Raw genomic sequence first — 17389 nt, 5'->3', positions numbered from 1 at the left:
GGTTGTTCTGAGGTCCTCATAATCCTTTTTTAGCTGTCAGTTGATGGTTCATACCGAAACTTCTTAAGAGTTTTATTCCTGCTTTCGGTAGATTTTAATAAAGTGTGGCTGGGCTACAGATGTGTTGTTGGTGTTTTCATAAATGACTTTGTTCTAAGGAAAGGTTAGGTGTTACATTACTATTCCAAGTTAAACCAATCCCCATCATACTCTCCTTCCTAGGTGAGAGGAACACTTAGCAAGGATTTTTTGAGCTAGCCTTGTCTGAGAGTGGTCAAACCTAATTCCAGACCATATTCTAAGTAACTGTATTCCTCTTCACTTGAAATAAAAAAAGCATACCTTAGCAAACTACTGTGTATAAAATAACCTACAAGGGTATATTGTACAGCATAGAGAATTCAGCCAGTGTTTTATAATAATTCTAGAGTATAACCTTTAAAAATTGGAATCACACACACACAAAAAATTTTGAGTCACTGTGTTGTACATCCAAAACTTACACAATATTGTGTATCAGCTATTGCTCAATTTATTTAAAACAGTACATACCTTAGAATGTCATCGGGTTGCCTGTTTTTGTAGAACTCCAGTAGGAGTTCTTATAGTACTACTAAGCAGTCTGTGCCCATCTCCTTTGTGGTGTTTGGTTTCACGTGGATGGTATTCTGTTATCTTTGTACTTTTTTGTGGTATCTGAAATTTAATATCTTCTTCTTTTTGCAGCAGATAGTATATAAATTATAAAGACTATCCTTTAGCATTGTTTGAAAAATAGAGTAGAACTTAAGTTATTCTACAGAAAAGCTCTATCAGGTTGCTATTGCTTTAGTGACTGAGTAAATAGGTTCTTTAGAGTGTTAGGACCAGAGATGACCTGGCAGTAATAATAAGAGATGCTGAGTGAATGCCTAAGGTCACTCACAGACTTAAAGACACAGTTGAGTCTAGAATCCAAATTTGCCAGTTGCTAATTTAGTGCTCTCCACCACACCATGCTGTTTAATAATGGCAAAAAAAAGGAGCATGCCCAGAGCTAATGGCTACAAATGGATCTTCTGAGAGAGAGGCCCTGGAATTTGCCTTTCTTACATTTCATCCTTAAAAGTTTCTATAATCATTATGGGACACTGAAATGCTTATTATAATAAATTTATTGAGCAGTTACCACTCGGTTAAAATGCCCTTCACAACAACCTCTTGAGGTATAGATACTGATGGCCTATTTTTACAGATAAGAAAATTAAGTTTCAGAGAAGCTAAATAAATAGGGGATGTGACATCCATGAATAAACGGAGGAGTTGGGATTGGAACCTAGATCTGATTCCCAAGCTTATCCTACCAATAGTAACCCCTTGCAATTGGAAGTTACGCCGTCTGTTGGCTGAGACACTGTTTGAGACATGGGGCTTATGAGTGTGTGCGCCACGGCACTGCCTCCATGTTCTTTCTTAGCAGTAGCTGGGTACACATCATGAGTAGGCAATGCTCTAATTTTTAGAATTTTATTATTTTAGTTTTTGGCTGTGCTGGGTCTTTGTTGCTGTGCAGGCTTTTCTCTAGCTGTGAGTGGAGGCTACTCCCTAGTTGCGGTTCAGGCTTCTGATTGCAGTGGCTTCTCGGTGGCTCACGAGCTTCAGCAGTTGCAGCAAATAGGCTCAGTAGTTGTGGAATGCATGGGCTTAGTTCCCAAGACCAGCGAGCAAACCTGTGTCTCCTGTATTGGCAGGCAAATTCTTTACCACTGAGCCACCAGTGAAGCCCACAATGCTCTAATTTAAAGTAACATTTTGAAATTATTTAAAACATTTTAGGAAATGATGTAAAATAAACAGCTGTGATCACCACTATCTGTAACATTGTGCCTTTTTTATTTTTAGAGGGTTAGGTAGTTAAGGCAAAACCACTGGCTCTTGTACATGTTCTGCAGGCTTTTCTTTCTGATGGCTGCCTTTACTATTTTCCAGTGTTGTCTGGGAGAAAATGCCTCAGCTTTTGTGAGACCGTGTGGTCACCTGTGTGCCAGGGAATTTTAGTTCCTTACTCAAACTGTTTTTAACATCTCTTGGATATTGTTTCTCTAACTCCTTTAGAAAATTGGCACATATGAAATTGTTCTGAACCCTACTGCTGAAGTTAATTCAATAAAAATTAAGTGTGTATTTATTCTATACAGTACACTGTGCCTACCTGTGGAGACAACATAGAGGAAAAAGTCTCCATATTTCAGAAAACCAGTCATTCTAGAAGTCCATAATCTCCTAAGGAACAAGAACTAAGCTGTGTATGTGGGTGGATCTATAATTGAAAGAGGGTCATATCTTAGAGGAGTCAAGAAGCCATCTCATTAGCCCTTCAGGTGGAGAGTGGTTGGAGAATAGGGCAAAGTGGAAAACCAGATAAGGCAAGTTCATAGGGCAACTGAAGTGACTCCTTCAGAGGAGCCAGAACTGCACATGTGGGTATTTGATTTTAAAACTAAAATCTAAATTCAGTTCCTCAGTCACAGTAGCCACCTTTCAGGTGCTCAATAGCCGCATGTGATAGTGGCTATTAGCACAGATATTTCTATCATTGTAGAAACTCAGAATCTTCATACTGTTTATCAGATCTGTGCAGTGTGGGACACTTGTTACTTCTGTGACAGCACTGAAGTTTTTTTTATTTTTCTTTAATGAACACACCATTTAGCTAACAGGAGTAAGATATTTTAGTTAAGATGGCATTATAAATAGCTGTTTTAGTATGTAAAGGGGATTAGAGACTGGTTTTATAGCTAAAGCAGTACAAATTTACCTTGCTGATTTATGAAATAGATGGATTAAGCACTTTTTGAGAATTGGTCATCATTTATGTTTAAAATATGTAGCTTAAATTAAAACATAGCTTTCATTACCTGCCACATGTATGGTCTTGACTAACTTGTGCTGTCCTTACTATAAGCTGACAAAATAGGAGTTGCCATGTTGAAGTCCTTTGATCCATGATTGTATCTTTAAATTTTTTATATTAAAAAGAAATCTATATAACATAAAATTAACCATTTTAGAGTGAATAATTCATGGCATTTAAAACATTCTCAGTGTTGTACAAACTGTCACCTCTGTCTAGTTCCAAAGCATTTTTGCCACCCCTTCCCATTTCCTTTTCCTTCCAGCTTCTGGTAACCACCAATCTGCTTTTTGCTCTCTGGATTTACCTATTCTGAATATTTCATGGAAGTGGAATGGTATAACATGGGACCTTTTGTGACTGGCTTATTTTACCATGATCATATTTAACTAGCAGTTTTAAGACCCAGATTATCATCTGTGTTAAAACACAGGCAGTATTGTTGTCTGGCTGTCTTTTGGTAAAATCATGTTTTAAAAATTGTAATAATTTCACCACAATTATTACTTTCTCCTTTTAACTTAAGGTGTGGCAGTTTTAATCACTTGTACACTCTGATAACGTTCCTACTTTATGAGAATTATTCCTTCGAATACTCAATAAGAATGTGTGTCTGAACATGGAGATACCATTGGAATATATGAAACCATAATTTCACTCCTTGGGAGGGTTTTCTTCTCTTTCACTGATAGGTATGAACTATGCAAGACTTGAGAAATCAAGCGCTAATAATCCTGTTTGCTAACCATGAACAAAGGACTTTGGGTCTAGTAGAATTCTAAGCCCAGGATTACTAGTAGCCAGTAAAATCTGGATGTGATGTGCACGGTGAATAAGACCAGAGTGAAATGAACAAGAAGGGCGTACATGAACGTGTAAAGCCTGGGTACAACGATATTGAGAAGCTTAAATTTAAGGAACATCTTGTTATATGTGATTTTTCTGCTTTATTAATTCCAAAAACATCAGTTTGCAAATGTCACCAGCATTACCAATAAGTTTATAACATCTTCTGTGGTCTGAATGCATATCATTAGGTGTATATTAAGCACTTGATTGCTTTTGGTACTTTGTCTCTAAGCTTCATAAACTTAAGACAAATATTCAATAAAAGTAAGATACCTTGAAAAATAAAACCATGAACAGATTTTGCATTATGCACCCATGGGGGTGAACTCATGACTGAGGTCACTGTCAGGAGAAGTGCCTTACAGCCTAACACAAATGTTGTGTATTTGTAAGTTTAACAGTTGGTTCTAGAACTAGGTGGTCAGGTGTATGTACTATTTCATTTTATAAAGCTCAGTTGCAGTTTGGATTATCTTACTAAGTGACAGGAGAGTCTACTATACCAGTTATCTTAGTCTTTTCCTGCCGTAGAATATATGTATATCATAATTTATTCACTTCACTTTTTCTGAGTGATTTTCAACAGGGGCCATCTGAGGAAGGGCAGGATGGTACTTATATAACCTGGAAAAGCCTACTTGAGTCTGATACCATCTGAATGTTAGATGGTAGTTGTCTATTTCATAGGGTTTTCAGGGGAATTAGAAGAGACAGCAGTTAGCACATAAGGGCTCAGGAAAGGTTAACTGGAATTAGGGTAATTTGCCACCAACTCCCTCCCACCTCCAGCACTTGGGGAGTGTTTCTTATTCCCTGTCTAGACCATAATAGACACTCAGTACGTTAGTTGATAGAATTGATACTCAGTCCATGTTAGGAGGTAGAGACTCATTTGTTGAATATCTAGGTGCCATGAGTTATTTGATAACAAATTATTTTTTCGTTTAATCCTGTCTGGCAGATGGCATGTCATCTTCATGACTCCAGTGAAATAATTGTGTCTGAAAACTAACAAGTGACAAGGCAGGATTTCAAGCCAGGAATCAGCTCAGTTCTGTTCTTCTGCTACTACCCTTTGCCGCCTCTTCCATTCCTAGGGTGGCATATGAACTTGACTTCTTCTGAAAATTGAGTAATTTTTCCTTATCTTAACCTATAAGCTTTTCTTAATAGAAAAACCAAAAAAAAAAAAAAAAACTAATCTATATTGTATCTGAAGTACAGTTCCTTTTACTTTGTGGACTGAGTTCAAAGGATTTTTCCCCCCCAGATCCTGTCAAAATACCTTGTTAATCACATAGGGTGGGGTCATCTTAGACTTTTCATTATTCCTCCCTGCCCCTGTCGGATCTTTGCTCCCTTTATCTTTGCACTGAGCTCCTTCTCTGGTTGTGCCACTCGTTTGCTCTGATGGCACACTTTCTTGTAAGTGGTGGTGTTGGTCTTTCTGACTTGTATCTTTACCTCTCTGGTTCATTTGTGTACTACCATAGAATGATCTCCCTAAGTCACACTTGGCATGTCACTTCCTTCCTCAAAAAAAATCGGTTGCCCTCGACCTTTCAGGGACAGGAATTTCTTTCTTTCCTTCTTTTCTTTTTTTGGCCATGCAGCCTCGGTTCCCTGAGCAGAGACTGAACCCAGGGCTGTGGCAGTGAAAGCCTAATAGGCCACCAGGGAACTCTCAGGAATTAACTTTTTTCAGCACTTCATGTTGTTGGAGATTGGGCCCCAAGCTTTTTGTTGACTTACTTCCTGGGCACTGATTTTATGAGACTGATGTGCTGCCTACTGTGCTAAGGAGGCAGACTGGACACTGATTTAAATGCGAGTCTTGCAGGTTAAGAAGTCACTGTTCTTTATTGGTGTGGAGGATTCACGTGACTTCAGATTCTCTGATGTCTTTTTGCCTCTTGTAGATTCTTTAAAGCAAGAGTACTGAGGTATTGAAGTATTTAGTATAAAAAATAAATGTATGAACTGGGATATTAGTGTATATTTCACATACATCTCCTCCAGTGATGTCATAAAATTTGTAATGTGATAGTTATGGAAACTGGGTTATTGCTTGACCTTAGAATTCTAATACAGGACAAAACTAGCATCATTATAATCACTTTTTCTGAGATGGTGTAAGGGCCTGGATGCATTCCAGAGACTATATACAATGTCCTTTTCATTTTATTGGTATCAAATAGAATTTATTTAAGGATCTTGATGATAACATGTATTATAGAATCTTAACAAAGACTAATCATTACTTCTTGGGCTAGAGAATCTAGAGTAGTAATGTGTATTTGTTGAGTAAAATCTAATTTGATCTGGGCTGGGCTGCAGGTTACTTTTACAGTATCTGTAAAGGAAAAGTTTACGAAGTAGAGTCAGAATAAACATGCTTTTGTGAATACATTTCAATTACTGAAAATGTTTTAAAATTGGCTGTAGTTGGTAGATTTTTTTTTAGGTTAAACAGATGTGTAATTTGAAAGCCTGGGTTAGCTGTCATTGTTCTGAATTATTGAGGTTTTTGTTTTGTTATTGAACTTCTGTTTTTCCTGTTTCTTAAAAGATAAGTAAAATGGATGTATAGGTCTCAATTTTTAATAGAGCTTATTTCTGTTAAACAGCACCTGTGGAATCTTCTCAAGAGGAACAGTCATTGTTGTGTGAAGGTAATTTTCTATGCTGTGACTCTTTGAACAACTAATTGAGAAAGCATTAAATTGTCTGTGGTGTGTAAATCTAGATAGTGTTTTGTAAATATATATCTCAATTTCTTGTCTAGGTTCAAATTCAGCTGTTAGCATGGAACTTTCAGAACCTATTGGTAAGAAAATTTCTGACCATATTAATACAGTAATATGAAACTCTTTCAGTCTCTCAAGATTTAAGGTACAAATGTTTAAGTGTTATCATTATTATAATGCCTACATTTAAAACTACATTGACAACTGAGTCTTTGCCATTAGGATTTAGCAAGCAGAGCTAATGGGGCATTAACACTGCCATGATAAATTTAGTGATGGCAAATATAAAAGAATCAAGTGGAGGAAATGCTAAATCAGTTTGAATAGGTGTACTTAATTTACATTTGTGAAAATTTTCTTCCATTTTGTAACTTTCTTACCCTTAAGGGTTTCATATTCCCAACGTGTTCAATAACATTGATACTGAAGTTTTACTACTTCCAAAGGAAAAACAGAAATCTAAATCTTTTTGCACTTTTTTGTATTCTGATTTTGAACTTCCCCTTTTCTGTCAGGACATCTTGATGGCAGAATAATTGGGCTGTTGGGAGTGTTAGATGTCCTATTCATATTTTGTTCGTCCTTATGAAGATGAAGCTCCATTAAAATAGTCTCTCCTAATCTGAGTCAGAGCTCTGATGTCACCTGTGAGGCCAGCTTGTCTGTGTGTATTACTAGATGTTAGGATATGGAACTGAATATGTTAAGTTCTGTTTGTTGTTTAAAAGCATCTGTGTTTTAATGTATAGATAGATGATAAACCTTTTTCAGAATACTAAACTAAAATGTTTTATTTCAGTAGAAAATGGGGAGACAGAGATGTCCCCAGAAGAATCATGGGAGAACAAAGAAGAAATAAGTGAAGCAGAGCCAGATGGTGGTTCTTTGGGAGACGGAAGGCCCACAGAGGAAAGTGCCCAGGAAATGATGGAGGAGGAAGAGGAAATACCAAAACCTAAATCTGTGGCTGCGCCACCAGGCGCTCCTAAGAAGGAACACGTAAATGTCGTATTCATTGGGCACGTAGGTGAGTTGCGCTTGTAGCAATGATAAGAAATGACCAAAGTTACTGAATCCATCAGACAGAGAACATCTTATTTAGCTACCTGAAGTATTTAGTGAAACTGAACTAATCTAAAATGTCTTGATTTTTAACTCAATAGATTTTTTTAGCTGGCAGAACATTGCCAGCAGTGTATTCTTGGAAGTTGTGGTGGCATGGTAGCTGGAAGAAAATAAGTATATTTGTGTGTGATACATAATTGGTCTGTAGGCCACTGGTGATGGCTCAGCCTGTTATGACATCTGTTAGTCAATATATTTTTTTAAAGTCTATTTTTTTGTGTGAAAAGAAAATAACAGAATTATGTACCTGTTTTCTTTCCTTTCTCTTATCTCTGCCTTCTTTTGAATTTGATGATACACCATTCTGCTTTTTTTAGTAGCAAGAACTTTGAAATTTGTAAAGGAACACCTATATTGGCTAAAAGTGCAAAGCAGACTACCTAAATGTAGTTCAGGGGTCTTGGCTACTTTTGTTCTCCTTCTGAGGCTCCCCTTGGGTAATTCATATTATCAGTAAAGTAGTCCTAAGTTACTATAGAGCTGCAGGGGGCGGGTCTTAGATTCAAGGAGAGAAGGTAACTAACCGGAACTTCTGACCCAGATTCTATTCTTTGCAGTCGCTTTTGCAAGCTGTAATTAGGTATTTTAAATGGGCCTTTGGTTGTGTTCCTATATAGTCCTTGTGTTTTGGTTTGACTACACCTTTGATTTGCCTGTTGTTGATCATGTTGTTACTTTCAGATGCTGGCAAGTCAACCATTGGAGGACAAATAATGTAAGTATATTTTTTGTTAAATACCTTTTGTTATCACTGTAAGACTCTCATGAAACCTTAATTAAATGTATTTCTAAAAGCTGTCTTTTAGATTTGTTAATAAAAAGTAATATAGAACCCTAGATTATAAGAAATTTTACTTTGTTTTAAATATAATTTTCTTGGGAATAATGAATCTGGGGGAACTGGTGTTTCCTCATTCATCAACTCCTTGAATATATGTGGATTTAATCAGAATGTCTGGCTAACATGCTTTTCTTTTTTATCATAAATAGAAGGTATCTAGGTATGAAAATGCCATGGTTGATGTTTAGTGATGTGTTCTAGAATTGAAAAATATTTTAATTAAAATATCTTTTTAATCTCTCCTAAAGTAGACTCATTTCTTTAAGCTGTTATCTTAAAGGATAACGGAGGGTCTAGACGGCATATCTTCATTGTCTTGCTTTGTTAAGAAATCTTAATCGGTAAATTTGCCAGTTACTGCTGAAAATTTCTACAACAGATCCTAAAGCAGGCTATTATACAGGAATTCTTACCTAAGACTCTGTGGAAAGAAGTGGCAGGCCCATTTGATGTTGTGTTTTAGGAGAGTGTATATTTTTTGATTTAGATGACTATTGAGAACACCCAGAGACAGAAGCTTAGAAAAGGATTTGATTTGGATAGAGTCAAGGGAAGCAGTTAGGTATTACTAAGGAATTATTTTAAAATTACGATCTCATTTTGACTAGTATGTTTTAAATATTAAATAGTAAGACTTAATTGCTTGGCTAGCACTCAGAATTCCTTTCTTTTATGTTAGTATTTACATTTGCTGTTTAAAAAAAAACATTTATTTTGAAATAATTTTAGACTTATAGAAAGGTTCCAAAAACAGTAGTGGAATTGTTAGACAATTTTATTCAGGCTACCTTAATGTTAACATACTAAATAACCATTGTATAATCATCCCAACTAGCAAGTTATCACTGGTATAAACTAACTAACTAAACTATAGATCTCATTTGAATTTCACCAGCTTTTCAACCAGCATCATTTTTTCTGTTCTAGAATTCCACCTTACTCTTGGTTGTTATGTCTCTTTAGTCTCCTCCAACGTGTGACATTTCCTCACTCTTCTTTCATGACCTTCATAATTGGAAGAGTGCTGTTTGGTTATTTTATCTGATGTTCTTCAATTTGGGTTTGATGATGTTAATAATTAGATTGAGGGTATGCATTTTGGAAGAGAATATCTCAGAATGTATGTTGTGCTCGTCTATGAGAGTGCAGATGATCACAATATTCAGTATGTTTTATCTATTACTGGTGATAATAGCCATGATTACTTGGTTAAGGTGTCCCCTGCCAGAATTTAGCACTGTAAAGTTATTTTTTTCCCATTATCTTGGGGGAGGTAATCTGAGACTGTAAATGTCTTTTCCACTGAAATTTTCCATGATTTCAGCATCTACCCCAGTGGCACCTATACTTTAAAGTAGCTTTTTTATGGAGTTCAAATTCCCTTTGAGTGCTTTAAAGATTTCCTAACTTCACAACTGAGCAATTCATGAGTAATTAAATGTTTGTTTCTCTTCTCTTTGAACATTTTCAGGTATTTGACTGGAATGGTTGACAAAAGGACACTTGAGAAATATGAAAGAGAAGCTAAAGAAAAAAACAGAGAAACTTGGTAAACTTTTATGACACTATAAGTTACTTTTCAGGAAACTACTTATTTAATGCTTTTGTAGTCTACTAACATAAATTCATGAGAGGAGGCTTGTGGGATAAATTATAAAGCATCTATTTAATTGAGACATTGCCTGGCTACAAAATTTCATTCACAGAATTTATAATAATCAGGAACAGATGTTACAGTGGGATTTGGGGAGAAAGCAGATAACATAATAGTACTTAAGGGTATGATCATTATGTGAGTAAACAGTTGAAAGATAAAAGAATATATGGAATAATATATTGACAGTAGTTGCCTTTGCATGGAGAGAGGGTCAGCTCTTTTCTTCTTTCTAACCTTATCTTTTCTTAAGTTAACAAGCTTTATCTCAATAGGACATTGGTGGTATTTTGTTTTTTTTAATTGTATTTCTGTGTTAAGGGGAAAAGTTCCTAATCAATATTATACTAAAAAATGGATTCAGTTCAGTTCAGTCGCTCAGTTGTGTCCGACTTTTTGCGACCCCATGAATTGCAGCACGCCAGGCCTCCCACCAACTACAGAGTTCACTCAAACTCAGGTCCATCAAGTTGGTGATGCCATCCAGCCATCTCATCCTTTGTTCCCCTTCTCCTCCTGCCTCCAATCCCTCCCAGCATCAGAGCCTTTTCCGATGAGTCAACTCTTCGCATGAGGTGGCCAAAGTATTGGAGTTTCAGCTTCAACATCAGTCCTTCCAATGAACACCCAGGACTGATCTTTAGAATGGACTGGTTGGATATCCTTGCAGTCCAAGGGACTCTCAAGAGTCTTCTCCAGTAACACAGTTCAAAAGCATCAATTCTTTGGCGCTCAGCTTTCTTCACAGTCCAGCTCTCACATCCATACATGCCTACTGGAAAAACCAAAGCTTTGACTAGACAGGCCTAAGTTGGCAAAGTAATGTCTCTGCTTTTTAATATGCTGCCTAGGTTGGTCATAACTTTCCTTCCAAGGAGTAAGCGTCTTTTAATTTCATGGCTGCGGTTACCATCTGCAGTGATTTTGGAGCCCCCAAAAATAAAGTCTGACACTGTTTCCCCATCTATTTGCCATGAAGTGATGGGACCAGATGCCATGATCTTAGTTTTCTGAATGTTGAGCTTTAAGCCAACTTTTTCACTCTCCTCTTTCACTTTCATCAAGAGGCTTTTTAGTTCCTTTTCACTTTCTGGTGTGTCATCTGCATATCTGAGGTTATTGATATTTCTTACTTACTATGAAATATAGGTGATATGATGAAGTAATCTAAATTAACACTGTTATGGATGGTTTGAATTTATATATTTAATTTTTATATGGCAAAGAAATATCCAAATAATTTTTAGCAAGTAACCATTGTTCCCAAATGGTGGGTTAGTGGACTTCACTTGTAGAAGGTACCCTTAAACAGCCTTATTTGTATTATACTTTGTGCTAGATGATTTTTAAAATGAAAATAAAGGAACTCATTACTTAACTCATAGTGATATTGGCATTGGTACTAAATAGTCTTTCTGTGTATGTTGTCATCTTGTTATTATACATAATATTTGCTTACAGAATGTATAATTGACACTGGATATATATAAAAGCTCTTGAGTGTTTGAATCAGAAGAATGTAAGTTTTAGTCATTTAACTTTTATTTCTATTTAAATGTATGTTGAACATAAAATTCTTCTACCATTAATTACACATTTAATGGCAGAAGAATATTTTTAAAACTCATGTTCTTACCAGTATTGTTATTTTAAAATTATTTCAGGTACTTATCTTGGGCCTTAGACACAAATCAGGAAGAAAGAGACAAGGGTAAAACAGTAGAAGTGGGTCGTGCCTATTTTGAAACGGAAAAGAAGCATTTTACAATTCTAGATGCCCCTGGCCACAAGAGTTTTGTCCCAAATATGATTGGTGGTGCTTCTCAAGCTGATTTGGCTGTACTGGTAAGGAAAGATGTTTCCAGTTCATCCCTGTATTTGTTCGCAGCCCAACTTGAAATGTAAACACTTGGATTTACCTTCTAAAAGCTAGAATTTAGATTACAGTGAACTGTAAAATATACAAAGTTACAGTTTTCACTTTGTTTCACTAATCTGCCCAAGAAATCTTCATAATTTGATTTACTTATGAAAATGTTTCTGCTTTTCTCTACCATTGCTATTATCTCTGTGTGAGAAATTGGTGTCCACTGACTGCTAAACCTAATCCATTTTGTACTCAATCCTGTGAGTACAAAATTGAGTAAGAAATTATCTGTTTAAGATCTTCAGTCATTTTGCAACTTGGGGGTAGTTATTGTACCAGCACTAAATCACATATATGTTTGAAATGTAAAATATAAAGGCGTACTAGATTTTGGAGAATTGGGAATGAGAAGAAGCATATACCGAAATTTTAAAGTATTTAGACATTGTGACATTCAAAAGTATATATATACTCAGACGATGAAACAATCTACCTGCAATGCAGGGTCAGGAAGATGCCCTGGAGAAGGCAGCCCACTCCAATGTTTTTGCCTACAGAATCCCGTGGACAGAGGAGCCTTGTCAGGCTATGGGGTCACAAAGAGTTGGACACACTGAATGACTAACTCACTCACTTCTATTTTCTTGCAAGATGCTTCTGATAAAACTAAAAAGAAAAATGTTGTATTGCTAGAAGAGTGTACTTGAATGTGTAAGAATAAGCTGTTTATTTCTTGGAACAGGTGATCTCTGCCAGGAAAGGAGAGTTTGAAACTGGATTTGAGAAAGGAGGACAGACGAGAGAACATGCCATGCTGGCAAAGACGGCAGGTGTAAAGCATTTGATTGTGCTCATTAATAAGATGGACGACCCAACAGTAAACTGGAGCAATGAGAGGCAAGCTTGGACATCTTACTGTTTGTCCATACTCTGTTTAATGTTGAAACTAGAGAGTTCGGTTGCTTTACATTATAATTGAGTTATTTATAAATATTAATAGATACGAAGAATGTAAAGAGAAACTGGTGCCGTTTTTGAAAAAAGTTGGCTTTAATCCCAAAAAGGACATTCACTTCATGCCGTGCTCAGGACTGACGGGAGCAAATCTTAAGGAGCAATCAGATTTCTGTCCTTGGTACATGTAAGTAATCTTTTTAAAAGTTTGTGTCTTATTAAGTAAATTTTTTTTAATTTTTTGGCCACACAGCATGTGGGATCTCATTTCCCTGACTAGGGATCGAATCTGTGCCCCTGGATCACTAGGGAAGGCCCAGTGTGTTTGTGTGTGTTAGTTGCTCAGTCGTGTCTGACTCTTTACGACCCCATAGACCAGGTTCCTCTGTCCATGGGATTCTTCAGGCAAGAATACTGTAACCTTTCCCCTCTCCAGGGGATCTTCCTCAACCAAGGACCAAACCAGGGTCTCCTGCATTGCAGGCAGATTCTTCATGGGTTGAGCTACCTGGGAAGCCCAATAATTTACGAAAATATTGAGTGTAACCTTGGCTTTAAAAATGCCATGACCTTTGTCTTTTAACTGGGTTTTCCTTTTTGTTATTGAGTTGTTAGGGTACTTTATGCACTGGGTACAATTCCCTTATCAGAGACATGATTTGGAAGCATTTTCTCCCATTCTGTGGGCTATCTTTTTACTTTCTTCATAGTGTCCTTTGAAATACAAAAAGGTTTTAATTTTGATGAAGTCTTGTTTATTTTTTCCCTTAATTGTGCTGTTGGTGTCATGCCTAGGGAATTGTTACACAATCCAGTCATAAAGAGTTAGACCCGTTATTTTCATTTAAGCCTATTGAAGCTCTTAGGTGTGTGTTTCATTTTTGGATTAATTTTTTATAAGGTAAAGTCTTGAATACTTCAGTTTTATGAGTATTTAAATTGGGAAATGTGAGTCTTTGACTTTTATCCCCCTGTCCCCCAAGAATATTTTGCCTTTTTGGGTCCCTTGAATTTCTATATGAACATTGGGATCAGCTGGTCAAATTTCTGCAAAAAGGCAGTGGGACTTTAATAAGAACTGCACTGAATTTGTACATCAGTTTGGGGGGAACATTGCGATCTTGGCAATATTATACCTCCCAATTCACATACTGTAGTTTTAAAGGGGAAAATATACAATCTTGATTTCAGAGCTGGAAAAAGTCCATGAAAAATTAAGTTATATAGAGTGGCTTCAATTTATTACAACATGTGGGTTATTTGCCATTAAATATTTTTATAAGTTTACAGGGAAACTTTTTCATTATATTGATCTATTTTGTTATTTTTTTAGAAAATGTTTCTGAGGAATAAGTGAGATGAACTTAAGTTAGAGCCATGTAATTTCTTAAAATTTTAACATTTATGTTGACTCTTTAATTTTATTATATTCTCAGTGGATTACCATTTATTCCATATCTGGATAATTTGCCAAACTTCAATAGATCAGTTGATGGACCAATCAGGCTGCCAATTGTGGATAAGTACAAGGTACCCAAAATGTTCAAGAAATTGGGTTTTATGGAAGGTGACAAATTATTTTGTCTTCTGTTTTAAACTATGAAATAACTTTAATAATTAACAACATAACACAGGTATCTTTTTAATAAAGATTATGTTATTCAGTGATATAGATAGATCATAATTTAAATCAGTTTAGTTTATTTTGGTTGTTTTTCTATGAGCCAGTGATCATTTTTTGGTGAGAGATTCTTATAAGTAAAACTTCTGAAAGAGTTTGTACATTAAAGTTGATAGATACTGACAAATAGCCTTCCAAAATACAGTGCTAATTTACATGACCACCAGCAGTATATGAACTTGTTTACCATAGCCTATCCAACACTGGATGTAGTCTTTAAAAATTAAGCTTTAAATAAAGAAAAAAATAATAAGCTTCACTATTTTTAACTATGTTTTTAGCTTCATTTTAAGTACTGCACTATCAATATGTAGTATTTTGCTTTTTTTCAAATACATGACTTCATTAGCTTCATGCTAAATTTCTTGAAATTTAGTTTTTAAATAGGTAATGTCTCAGACAGTTTTGAGAGAAGCTCAATTTGAACAAGAAATTTAGATCTTCAGCGTAAAATTCTGTCTCCTGCAGTGTGTTTTCTTTTTAAATCCTAGGCATACTTATTTATTAGTATTATATATATAGATGTGCTTTTGACACAGAGTATTTGTTGCCTGTGTCTAAGATTAATCCTAAGCATTCTACCACTTGAGCCAAAGATTTTCTTTTCTGAATAAGCCTTGTAAGATTTCACTTTGGGTTGTTGAACCCCTGTAAATTAGTAACAGAAGTCTGACATTTGGCTTTTTATTTTAAACAGGATATGGGCACTGTGGTCCTGGGAAAGCTGGAATCAGGATCTATTTGTAAAGGCCAGCAGCTTGTGATGATGCCAAACAAGGTAAGAATTCATAATGCTCTTGTTCATTTAAATTTTCTCTTGAAAATATTAGTAAGGAATCAGAACTTTTCAATCTTAGGGATTTCATTAAAAGACACCACTTTTTAAATCCAACATTGGTGGTGGTGGTGGTGGTGTAGTCGCTAAGTTGTGTCCGACTTTTGCAACCCCATGAACTGTAGCCCGCCAGGCTCCTCTATCCATGGGATTCTCCAGGCAAGAATACTGGAGTGGGTTGCCATTTCCTTCTCCAGGGGATCTTCCCAATCCAGAGATTGAAGCCAGGTCTTCTGAACTGCAGGCAGATTGTTTACCAACTGAGCTATATGGATCTAGTTAATGTCAAGTGCAAAATTTAATCAAGAATATGTGGCGTTATTTATTAACAAATGGAAAAGGGACAGTATTAGCACCATGTCAGAGTTAAAAGGTACGTCATCATGAGAGCTTCAGTTAGTTACTTTATAGGAAGTAAATAGAGATCTGAAGTGGTTAAATGATTTGCTTCTGTTAACATTCTAGATTAGTAAGTGAGCCAGGGATGAAAACTCAGGTTTAACATTAATATAATCAGCTTTCTTTTATTTTTTGTACATAGTAGTTATGTTGGATACTATAAAATATGTCCAAGCTATGCTCCTAATTTATTTGGGGAGAAAGGGATTTTTTTAAAATCATAAATGGGTCTTTTCTTGACTCTTAATACCTTATTGTAGTTTCTTCATTATAGGAGAGGGTTTCATTAAATAACATGAAAAAATCTCAATAAACTATATTCTTTTGTGTTATTTTTGACTGGTCAGTTGCTGGTAATTGCAGATGACCTGTTACTAAGAAACTGTTACCTGTCTCCAGAGGACTTCTCTAACAATCCAAAGATGTTCTTTATGTAGGAAAAGGCCTGAATGATCAGAAACTCCAAATAGACATTTTGTTAGATTTAACTGAGAATTTCTTTACCACCCTTATTCCAGGCAAAGAATATTACAAAAGATAATTGTCAATGTACTGTTGAGTTTTAATTGAAACCTTACAAATTATACTTTGGGGTTTCTTGATGCTTTATGCATTGAAGATCAGAGTATCCTATCATAGTCTCTTTTCTCTAAGAGGTAATTATGCAGTGATAAAAGAGTGAAAATAATGGTCAGTTTGAATCCTTGTTGTATTTTGTCTGTTGAGCAATCACAGAAGTCAGGTTTGTTTGTGGAGATGGAAGCAAGGGGCTGGGGGAAGAATGGGGAATGGATTCTTAATGGGCACAGAACTTCCTTTTGGGGTGATGATGTTTCGGAACCAGATACTGATAATGGTTGTATACCATTGTGAATGTCGATGCCACTGAATTGTACGATGTAAAACAGTTTAAAAAGGTAAATATGAGTATTTTATCACAAAAGAAAAGTACTTACTTTGGGCAAGTGAACTTAGTGCTGGGCTGTAGCTAAAGGTGAAGGGACTTAACATATTAGTTCTCTTTAGAAACTATCACTTTACACTAATTACTAAACAGGTCAGTGTAGCATATCTTACAGGTGTTAATCAGTCCTTAAGAACTCAGTTTACTTCAGTCCCTGAGTTTCAGTGGAACAGAATTATGTTTTAAAAGATGTTAGACTATGCTGTGCTGTGCTTAATTGCTCAGTCGTGTCCGACTCTTTGCGATCCCATTGACTGTAGTCCACCAGGCTCCTCTGTCCATGGGGATTCTCCAAGCAAGAAGACTGGAGTGGGTTGCTATGCCCTCATCCAGGGCATCTTCCCAACCCACGGATTGATTGAACCCAGTTCTCCTGCATTGCAGGTGGATTCTTTACTGTCTGAGCAACCAGGGAAGCACAGATGTAAGACTATTTTACATTAAAAAACTATAGGTAGGGAACCTACAGAATGGGGGTAAGAAATTGTATATCATGAATCTGATAAAGGGGGTTACTATCCATAATATATCAAGAACTCCTACAACTCAACAACAAAAATAAAGAACCTGACTAAAAAAT

The 17389-nt window shown here is 36.0% G+C and overlaps 1 protein-coding gene across 3 annotated transcripts in view; it reads left to right on the top strand.

Moving 5' to 3' along the window:
- Nucleotides 1-17389, top strand: part of GSPT1 (G1 to S phase transition 1) — a 33113-nt gene that overhangs the window by 5927 nt on the left and 9797 nt on the right. For 2 of the 3 annotated variants that reach the window (XM_018040475.1, XM_018040472.1), the window contains exons 2-11: nucleotides 6370-6414; nucleotides 6528-6569; nucleotides 7289-7516; nucleotides 8296-8329; nucleotides 9927-10004; nucleotides 11774-11954; nucleotides 12719-12873; nucleotides 12977-13117; nucleotides 14367-14460; nucleotides 15309-15389. In XM_018040475.1, the coding sequence (XP_017895964.1) occupies nucleotides 6548-6569; nucleotides 7289-7516; nucleotides 8296-8329; nucleotides 9927-10004; nucleotides 11774-11954; nucleotides 12719-12873; nucleotides 12977-13117; nucleotides 14367-14460; nucleotides 15309-15389 (1014 nt within the window). In that variant the 5' untranslated portion in view covers nucleotides 6370-6414; nucleotides 6528-6547. The remainder of the gene's footprint in view (nucleotides 1-6369; nucleotides 6415-6527; nucleotides 6570-7288; nucleotides 7517-8295; nucleotides 8330-9926; nucleotides 10005-11773; nucleotides 11955-12718; nucleotides 12874-12976; nucleotides 13118-14366; nucleotides 14461-15308; nucleotides 15390-17389) is intronic. The other variant, XM_018040473.1, reaches the window with a different exon arrangement.

This window comes from Capra hircus, chromosome 25 (genome assembly GCF_001704415.2).
Source record: "Capra hircus breed San Clemente chromosome 25, ASM170441v1, whole genome shotgun sequence".
NCBI lineage: Eukaryota > Metazoa > Chordata > Mammalia > Artiodactyla > Bovidae > Capra > Capra hircus.
The sequence above is the reverse complement of the archived record's forward strand: the minus strand, read 5'-3'. Positions and strand labels throughout refer to the sequence as shown.